The sequence below is a fragment of the Phalaenopsis equestris genome, unplaced genomic scaffold (assembly GCF_001263595.1).
Source record: "Phalaenopsis equestris unplaced genomic scaffold, ASM126359v1 Scaffold001243, whole genome shotgun sequence".
NCBI classification, from domain to species: domain Eukaryota; kingdom Viridiplantae; phylum Streptophyta; class Magnoliopsida; order Asparagales; family Orchidaceae; genus Phalaenopsis; species Phalaenopsis equestris.
The window spans coordinates 498,536-509,449 of record NW_018165682.1 but is presented as its reverse complement, the minus strand read 5'-3'; the positions used below and the strand labels follow the sequence as shown (position 1 = coordinate 509,449).

The following is a 10,914-nucleotide window of genomic DNA, read 5'->3' as shown; positions in this document are numbered from 1 at the left end:
GTTGAAACAGTTGGATGTTTAAAGCTTCAGGGGAATCTGGATTTTAATGTTGTGGAGCTCGATTTTGGGCTTTAAGTGGCTGGCTTTGGTTTCATTTCTAGTTGGAGATTGGCTTTAGCTTGATTCCTGGTTGGTTTGGCTGTGGTTTTGTTTCCTGTTAGGGAGCTGGGCTTTGGCTCTGTTTCTCGATTGAGCTTGGCTCCTTGTTGGGCTGGTTTGAGTTTTGTTTCCTGTCAGGGAGCTTGGCCTTGGCTCTGTTTCTCGATTGAGCTCGGTTCGATCCAGTTGCAGGTTGGATCTGGCTTTGGTGCCTTGATGAGTTCGTTTTTTGGCTTTGTTTCTTGCTGAGCTTAGTTTAGTTCTAGTGGGGAGCTGTTTTCATTTCGATTTATTTTTTTGCTGAACTTGGCTTGGCTCTAGATGGGATGAGGTGTTGGCTGTGTTTTGACTTTGCTGGGCTCGGTTTAGCTCTAATGGGGAGCTATTTTCGTTGCAATTTATTTCTTGCTGAGTTTGGTTTAGCTCTAGTGGGGAGCTCTTTTCATTTTGTCTAGCCTTGCTAGGCTCGGTTTGGCTTGGTATGGGCTGTGTGGGCTCGTTTTGTTCTTGCTGAGCTTGAACATTTTGTCTAGCCTTGCTAAACTTGCTGAGCTTGAACATTTTGTCTAAACTTTTATAAAAATATTTACATTTACAAAATTTAAAAAAAACAACTTTTCTTCTGTATACTTGAAATATGTGTATGCTAAAGCTTAAATTTTAAAATATGTTATATTTGGGTTGTCCACTTGTTGATTACCGATCATGGGCTAAGGAGTACCCTCCTAAGTTAGGTTCAGTAGGATATCCTTCTAATGGAGTGGCGGGTTTTATACATCCGGGTGACCGAGTAGCCTTCGACAACCCTCGAGTACAAATATATATATTTGAGCCTAAGCCCTAATCCGAGTGCTTGCGGTCCCTTCTATTCGGACTTTTTTGTATGTTTTTCTTGAAATTTTGGACAAAACACTCATAGTCTCTTTTCTCCGGGATTCTCCCGAGGTTTTGACAGTGTTATTTAAATTATTACTCATCAATTTTCTCAAATTTTCCATCGGGGATTATTTGTCAATTTTCTCGAATTTTCTAGACAATGTTTCTTTCGCTTATACAGTGAATACTAGTTAGCTTAAAGGAGCAGACCTCTTAAATACACATGTGTGATTTACATTACAACATTTTATAATATGCATGTTATACTGTTTTCCTAATCTGCTATAATGTCTTCTTAGTTTGTTGTACTTTTCTCCTAGCATGCTATACTGTTATTTCTCTTTACTGTACATTATATTTGTTCTTTTCTTTTATACTGCATGCTTTGTTACTTTGATGCACATTATACCTTAATTTAGGAGAATCTAATGGTTATATATAGGATTAATAACAGACCCGGAGGGGCTACGCCGAAGAGCTTGGAGCAAATAATGTGGCACGACGAGGACATTCAGAAGTGCAACTTAAGATTGATTAGCAACACTAAAACAATTTCACATCTCCTATCACTTTTTTAGTTTAAATAACAACCCAAAACATCACCTTTAGGCTTTTGCACAACCTTATTGTGCAATTATAAGTCATAACACCTTTATGATTCTGAGGTTATTGTACGGTACGGTGTAAATCCTCCTATCTTTTTAGGCTATTTGCATGATTAGATATTATGCGAGTATAAGTCCTAAATTTTAAATAAATTACAGGATTAAATATTAAATAAGATCATTTCAAAGACATAAAACTAAACAATAGGACAGTTGGGAAGTCACCGAGATTTTTCTTGGATCTGTGATATCCTCTACTTTTCATTCCTTTAAATTCATTAAAATAATCGTCCCTATTTTGAGCAACTCCCACTTGATCTTCCCATGTCCAATCTTGGAAACCTAAACTTTGAAATCTTGAACGCAAAACCACTGATCTTAATCGAGAGGTTTTCTTAAATGAACTCAATCATTTAAGATGTAATTAACTATAGGGGTTTGCCTCTATAGGGAACTTAGAACTCAGGTAAATTAAACTCTATCTAATTTTTATATTACGTAGGGGAACTTGTTGGTCTCATATAAAATATTTCGCAGACCAAACGGATATCACAAATTCTTTAGTTTAGGTGATTGAGTCTACTACAAGTGATATGTTTATTCTTCGGGATAAGTATATTGCTCGTGGTATCGTGCTTAGTCATCCAAACTATCCAAAATATGAGACTCGTTTGGTCTTCATCTATTTTTAAATTATAATGTTACTTTCGAAAATTAAATTTACATCAAAACTATTTTCATATTTATAAAACTTACTCCTTTTTTCAAAAAATCATAAAGCTAAGCAAAAACAAGTTTTAAAATTAAAATAACGACCGACAGTGATCAGCAACTTGTAAGGAGGACAAAGTAAGCACCCGAGTGAGGCCCAAAGCCAAGCAAAAGCAAAGGGTTCGAGCTGAGACGAAGAAGGGGCACGATAAGATTAGGGCTCTAATTTGGAACAAAGTTTATACTTTAACCTTCAAGTAAATTTCCTTTCAGTGGGTGCAAACAGGTTGGAGTAGTAGGAGTCTTGAATGTTCCTTGATAAGGTCTTCAGTTAGAAGATTGCTTACTCCATAATAAACCCCATCTATACCTTAAACCTCCCCCTCAAATAAAAGCAACTTTCCTTCAAGATTTGGAGCGATCACATTATCTTGTCTTTTGGACAATCAATTGGTTGCTACTCTGATTTTTTTATTGGCATATCATATTGTTTGTTATTTCATAATATAATATTGTGAGAATTTTTCCTCATGCATTAAAAAATACAATCAATTGTAGCTGGAAAAAAGCGAGAAATCAGAGTATGTGTACAACCGACATGATCATATATATTAAGTAATAGAGTTCACAAAAAAATTTTAAACTATTCAGAAATTAAGCAAAAGGTAACAAACCTCACAAATACCATAGGGCTCCAATAATCTCTGCAATGCTACCATCTTTTCAAAATCTCCAGAAAGCTGTTTGGAAGGACGAAGGCCATTTCATGAGTGAACTTCATGCGCAAATTCACAAGAAAAATTTTAAATTGGAAAAAGATGAGTTATATATTACAAATAAGAAGTATTAATGGAGAAAAAATTGAGGCACAGAGTATACAGCTGCTCAAAAAATGGTGAAACTATCATCAAAACTCAAAATGAATAAGGATCGAATAATCTTCAAATGATGATCGACTTATGATTGAATAAGGATCGAACAATAATAGATCCTTGTTTGAAATATCTTTAAACAATGATAAAAGAAATATTGAATTATCTTTAAATAATAATCAAATAATCTCGAAGAATAATCAAATAAGGATCAAACTATCCTCAAAGCATCTTCAAATGATATGATCAAATCATCTCTGATACATCTTCAACAATAATCAATTATATTTCAATCATTGTTCAAAGATAGTTTGAAGACAATTTAATCATTGATTAATCATCATTCAATGAAGCTGATAGCAAATAATATGACATTTATTAGCACTTTGGTTTTGGAATTTACAATATGAATACAATATTCAATATTAAATAAACTAAACAAACGAAGTCACCAACTTTTACTTACGCCAAGTAAAGAGAGATTGCTATTGTGAAATATCACCGCAGTCTAAACAAGCATGCCGAAACTAGAAAAGAAATTAGGAAAATTTATAAAATATTTTGTTATTGCTGCCTATAATAAATTTGTATTCATTTATCTTTATATATTGAAAATTACAATAGATTTTAAGTAACCTACCAAGTTGTAATTATTCACCATTATTTTATCCATGGCTATTGGTCGCTACTTAGATCCTGATCGTAAATATGTTGCTGGTTTAGATCTATTCATTTGGCAATCATGATATAACTTCTTCTACAGACATTATATACACGTAGAAGAAATTATATCGTGATTGTTGTGGACATATTTTTTATTATATGTTTAGGTGATGTGAATAAAAATAAGGAGTTTTTATTCATAATTTATTTGATTATCGAGTTGAGATCATAATATTTCACATCTATAATCACCAAATGACTCAAAACAAAGAATTTTAAAAATAATCATTTTCTCTTAATATATTTGAGTTTGTACGGGTGAACTATTAGTTAAGTGTTATTAAAAAATGAACAAGGATGGATACTTGTTTGAGATATAACCAAAAAATAAGTGAACAATCTTCGAATGATGATCGACTTATGATCGAATAAGGATTGAACAAGCATAGATCCTTGTTTGAAGTATCTTTGAATAATGATCAAACAAATATTAAACAATCAATGGGGTAATAATCAAGCAGTCTTCAAACAATGATCGAACAAGGATCAAACTATCCTCAAAGAATATTTATTCGATGTGAATAACTTCTAATTCGATTCATCTTCGAGTCTAATCAATTATGTTTCAAACATTATTCAAAGATAGTTTGAAGATATGTTGATCATTGATAATCATCATTTGATCAAATTGCTAGCAGCTAATTTGTTATCTATTAGCATTCTAGGTTTAGAATTTAAAGTATGAATACAATTTCAATCTTAAATAAACCAAAGAAACAAAATCACCAACTTTTACTTACAACAAGTAGAAAGAGATTGCAATAATGAAATATCATCGCACTCTAAACATGCATGCTGAAAACAAAGAGATATTGTGAAAAAGGAACAGTTAAGATCTTATGACTGAAAAATCCCATTACTCTTCCTTGAAAGTTTCGACCGTCAGATAAGCAGTGAGGATATATTGGTTTAAAACAAACATTCAAGCATACTTTTTGAGTAAAATAGTGAGAAAATTTAATCAATTTCGCCTATTATGAGTAATATAAATTGAAATTTCCCTTCTATACTAAGCTGGAAAGTAGATTGGCCAAAAATTAAATTAAACTAGCATATAGGATTGATTCAACATAATATCAAATAAAATAAGTTTGAGCTACTCTAAAATAAAGCAAATCATCTCGAAATCGAATCATTAATAACCCTAAATAAAGAATCATACAATAAATGTAAGAATAAAATATTATTATTTTTTGAATTGTATCAAACACTTAACTGTTATTTGAAAGAAAATTCTTATCCCAAGTATAGCATGAGATTACTTTCATATATAATTGATTTATGAGCTTAGCTCAAAAATAGAATCTTGCAAATTTCACAGTTGAATGATGCTAATATCTCCGGCCATATACTGTCATCATGGGGAACACAAGTGAACATAGTAAGTGAAACTATGGAAAACTCACAGTTTAAATTCTTTTTCAAGTTATTCTGAACTTAGAATTGTAGGATACCTGGAGTGTGATTGTATGGTCAGATACATCAACTGCTTTGGCACGGAAAATGTCAGCAATGTCAAGGATGTCCCTCCGTGCATTGGTATTAACAGCAACCTTTATTAACATCAGTTCTCTTTCAGCAAATGGTAAATGTGTAATATCCTGAACCTGATAAAACAAACAGCATCATAAAGAAACCGAGGTTGTTGTCAATGGAGGAAAGAGAATGAAATAGCTTCTATGATTTACCTCATAAACATCTATGAGCTTGTAGAGCTGTTGAATCAATTTGCTGATGGATTCATCAGTTCCAGGAACAACTGTAGTGATTCGGGATGTCCCTTCTTTCTCAGCTGGACCAACAGCAAGGCTCTGGACAAGAAGGGCGTCATTCACAATAGCTTGCACATTAGATAGAAGCCATTAAACAAGGAAATTATGGCAGAAAAAACCTGAATATTGTAACCTCTGCGAGAGAAGATGCCAGTCACAATGTTGAGAACTCCAGGATAATTATTCACAAGAATGGACAATGTATGGGAACAAAGGCCACTTGACTACAAGAACAAAAACAAGAGTCAGAACTGAAATTTCAATGACAAGGAAAACTATTATGTGAAGCCACACACCAAAAATAATTGAGGCATCAAGCAAATAAGAAAAGCAGATCACAAAAAGGAATTACATGTACATGATTAACTAGAAACAGTTGGCATACATCGGATCTCCAAATCAAAATTCCTAAATACGGTTGTTACTTTAAAGTTATATACGGCAAGCATAAATGTTCCAAGGCTTAAATATTGTGCCATTTTGAGGGCGTTCTAAATTTTTAATCAGAAAGTCTAGAAATTTAACGTTATCAAGCTCAGAAAGTAAATGAACTGTTTGTGTAATTTATTGTGTCCATTTCATCATATATACTTTTAAGCTTTATGATAGGAATATAACCAATTTTTAAATAATTGCTAAAAAGATGATGAATTTGCACCGCAAATCCAAAATTTTGTTGAGTGTTTTATTTTTATATAGCTTTCCCAATGGTCTTTTTTACAATGGCAAGAAAAGTCAGGATTATTAGACGGATTGACAAAACAAAGCTCTTCCCGAGGTCATGCACTAAATGCAACTATAGATAGTTGTGTGCAACTAGATGTTTCATGTTCATTAGCAGCTAAATAATAGAGATTCTTCAAGCTCTAACGAATCAAAGAAAAAGTCCTTAGTTTTGAGAGAATTACTATATTAATTAATAATTATGTGATGTTGTTGATAGCCATTAAAGAGTTATATGTAGTTAATCAAGCTGTGAATCTCCTGTTAGAATTCTATGAAAGTATCATAAATGATCTTTTCTGGATGTTTAATGTGTATTTTCATGATTGGCTGTGATATAAAAATCAGTATTTTAGTTGGAAACATGATTGGATTAATATTGTCGTACTGGTGCAAAAGTAGTCATCTAAACGATACATTGTTCATAAGAACTATTTGTCATAAAAGACCAGTATGGTTCCTTCTATAAAAAGTATTTTTGAATATTTTATTTAGATCTATAGCGATATCACTAGAGTTGATCAAATTAACTAGCCTTTTCCCAGCTTCATCATATTTATTTTGAAGGACGTCTTAAACCAGCTATTCGTGGTTTCAGATACTTTTGTGCAATATCAACTTGTAATTTTAACATGTTTATTATGTTTTGTGTAGACAGTTTCTTATTTAGAAATATGCATTGAACTGCATAATCTTTTTTCGGCAACAGGCGGACCGAAGATTTTGATAAAAATAATGACTAATAAGGGTTTACAAACAGCAAAAAATTCATTCTGGAGCCTAGAGAGGCGAGTTTCCCAGCCATAAGACTAAAATATACAAATTAAAAACACAAGACTTACAGTGAGAATTGGAACATGAACTCTTATAACAGATGGAAAAACCTTATATACGCAGAAAAAAAAAAATACAATGAAAGAAGAGCACACATTTTTACTCACAAAAGCTCCCTCCCTATCTGAAGGCTGACTGTTATGCTAACTTGTTTGGAGAACATAGTTTTCTATGTGAGTTTCATCTGAATCAATGGTGAAGAAATCCTATAATAGCCAAATGGATACTCTATAAAAGGAAAGACATATTTCATAAACAGAGATTTTTTCTTTCATAGATTCACAACTCAGGATCCACTTTTCCAGGACACGGCAAAGACCTCGAAGAGAATATTCCTGTCGGGTGCAGTAGTCCTCAAAACTCCAAAACAAACAAATAAAACATCTAAAAAACAATTTTCAAACCACATTGTTCATTCTTTCAGGTTCTTTTACGGAACCTTCATCTATCCGCTTCAAGATACAACATCACCACTTAGAGAAGAAAAAGCTACAACACTCCGATTAGAAGAAATAGAGAAACTAATCTCCAAATAATATAAACTAAAGCAAAACCGTCTCAAACCAGGTTCTAAACAATATAGTTATACATTTCATAGAAAAAAAATCCTAATACTAATCTAATTAAGGTAAATAGGGCTTTGAGAGGTTAAGCCCAGCCATAGGGGCCGGGAAAGCTGAACCGACTGAACAAATTATAACAAAGACCAATTGGGACCTCCCTTCCTCGTGCGACTAGACAGACATGGAAATGCCCACATTCTCCTGGGTAGGAGGAGCTGTGCTTTTATCACTGCAGACATTTGGATCCTCATAGTAAGGAGACAGATCAACGATATTGAAGATATCAAGGATGTTGGCAAATTAAACTTGTATGCATTATCATTGTTCTTCTTAATAATCCTGTCATCATCTCTAGGTCTGAATTTATCAAATGAAACTATAAGAATCCTCTCATTAAATTTGATCCATACCAAATCTCCTTCCTTGAAGATCATAGTTTTTCTGGACTTTTTAGTCTGTTTCTAATACTCTGTGTTCTGCTTGGCAATTTCATTTCCTACATGCTCATGAGAGGTCTGAATTTCTTTGACTATAGCATTTACATTGGTAGTAAACACAGTGGCGGAAAGTATTAGCATTAAATCTAATGGTGTGGAGAGCTTCACCTATATACAATACCAAAGGAGATGCAATTTGTGGATTGACGAATGGAACGATTATAAGCAAACTCGACCAATGAGAAAATCAAGCCCCACTGTCTAATATATTTGCCCACAAAGCACCTGGGTAGGTTACTTAAGCTGTGATTCACCATCTATGTATGACTATCTGTCTAAGAGTGAGCTATTGAACTTAAACCGAATCTGTATCAAGATTACTCTATAGAATCCTCCAAAACTAACTCAAGAACTTCATATACCAATCTAAAGTAAAGATCCTAGGCATGCCATGAAGACAAACTATTTTTTTGAAGTATAAATTTGCAATGTATGAAATGTCCATCATCTTTTGGCAAAATACAAGGTGACTTCTTAGAGAAATGATCTACTACTATCATAATAAAATCCTTACTCCATTATGTCCGTGAAAGGCTCACAATAGAGTACATGCTCACGTCAATATATTGTCAAACATGGCTCTCCATGTCTTGTACCAATTTAGGCTAACAAAAATTCTCCTTCGCAAAAAAAAAAAGAAGATAGTTTTTGTCCATACCAAAATGTTATGCCATTCCTCCATTAAGACAATCCAATAGAATACCTCCCTTAGTGAACTCCTAGAAATACACAACCTATTTTAGAAGAATGGATAACTATTGGACATATGATACTGCTCATAAAATCTCTCCTGACAATGAACCCAAATCTACTGAAAGTCTTCATCGGTAATATACTGATCATTCAACACTTCAAAACAACTACCTTCAACTGCACAGAAGTCATCAGAAGTGACAACGACTCAACACATTAGCTACCTAATTCTGATTCCCAGCCTTCTGCTTGAGCACAAAAATAAGGTGATGAAAGAAGCTCTACCCATGAGTTATGTCTGCCCTTTTAACTTATTTTCGTTATTAGAGAATCTCTGAGATTCATGATCAATTGGCCAACAAATAATGACTATAATGGTTTAGGGTTCTCGCAATGATATAAAACTTTTTATTGTGGGCGAATACTTTTACCTCAAATCATTTAGCTTCAAATTAAAAAAGATGATTGGATGTCCACCTTGATTCAACATAGCTCTAATCCCCATATTGGAGAGATCAAACTCCACCTCAAACACTTGATTTAAGTCTAGAATAGCTATAACATGGGTTTGAGTAACCCGCATCTTCAAAGCATCAAAGCTAGCTTAGGCTTCATTTAATTATAAAAAAATTGTCTGACTTAAGGAGCTCTGTCAAAGGTGTTGCAATGGAACTAAAATTCTTGATAAATCTTTTATAGAAAGAAGTCAGTTCATATAACTAACATGCTTGAGTAAATGATTGTGGACCGAGCCAATTCAAAAATAGTCTTATATCTTAACTGTGTTTACCTCAATGTCAGTTGCTAAAATAATATACTCAATGATGTGGGATTAAAAATTGCCACTTCTTCGAATAACCAAATAACTGCCACAACAGAAGATGTTATATTTGGCGTCTGATATTTGCATCAGATTTTTCCGGCACAAATATAAGAGTCGGATTTCAATCTAAAGTGTGGCAAAAACTAGATTATGATATTTACGTTGGATTTTGCATCTACTTTGTGTTCATTAATTCAACACAAAAGATATACTAAAAATGTTGAAACCTAAATCTGAATTGCAACGGAGTTTGCATTGAATTTGCTAACTCGACGAAAATACTTTACTTGAAAGCGTCAAACTATTTTCGGCGCAAATACAACGAAAATGCCGCAGCAAATAAAGAGTCCTTCATGGTTACTTAATTGCATTGAATGTGTCTGAGGCAAAGTCGACAGAACGCAGAGGCAAACACCCTAAAATTCAGATCTCGTGCGTCTAAGCTTATTTCTCTTCTCCACGGCTCTCTCCTCTCTGCTCGCATCCTACCCCTCTTATTTTATGTTTTTCTATTTTTTATTCAGAATTATTTTCTTTCCTAATTTAGATAACATATGTTTGGTAAATTTCTAAATAAAGAGAATATATATATATAGATATATATATATATATATGTATATATATATATGTACCCTATTTGTGAATATGAATAGAGCAATTTTTCCTCCCCAAGTAATTCTATAATGAACAACAAAAAGTCAGGTTCCCAAATGCCCACTTTTCTTTTAGGATCTAACTCGCACTAAAATATGATGGAAGGATAAGAGTTTATCTAATAGGTGATTGAAGATAGTCAAAGGCTGAAGAAGATCTAAATTCATCCTAAGCCTTTCCAAGACAATTTCTCATTTGGTACTTGACCCAACATTAACATAATTGACCTCTCAACCAAGTCAAAATCCTAAAAAATTGTTAAGACTTTTAAATTGGAATAAGGGCTAATAGATGATGTCTGTGACAACTAGCACATAACCCTCACAACACTACCCATATTATGATTTTGTTAGCCTATCAGAATCTTTCCCGCACCTTCTAGAGCCTAGCAAACCTTGATGCTTTTGTAAATTTCTCAACAGGGATTAAGGAAGGCGCCTCAAAGAATCTCAACAGTAAAAATGCATAC

The 10,914-nt window shown here is 33.3% G+C and overlaps 1 protein-coding gene across 2 annotated transcripts in view; it reads right to left on the bottom strand.

Annotated features, from left to right (window-relative positions):
- LOC110033641 (acetolactate synthase small subunit 2, chloroplastic-like) overlaps positions 1 to 10,914 on the bottom strand; it is an 84,838-nt gene that overhangs the window by 43,771 nt on the left and 30,153 nt on the right. For both annotated transcript variants that reach the window (XM_020737689.1, XM_020737690.1), the window contains exons 8-11: positions 5,778 to 5,882; positions 5,575 to 5,697; positions 5,341 to 5,493; positions 2,966 to 3,031 (exon numbers count right to left, since the gene is read on the bottom strand). In XM_020737689.1, the coding sequence (XP_020593348.1) occupies positions 2,966 to 3,031; positions 5,341 to 5,493; positions 5,575 to 5,697; positions 5,778 to 5,882 (447 nt within the window). The remainder of the gene's footprint in view (positions 1 to 2,965; positions 3,032 to 5,340; positions 5,494 to 5,574; positions 5,698 to 5,777; positions 5,883 to 10,914) is intronic.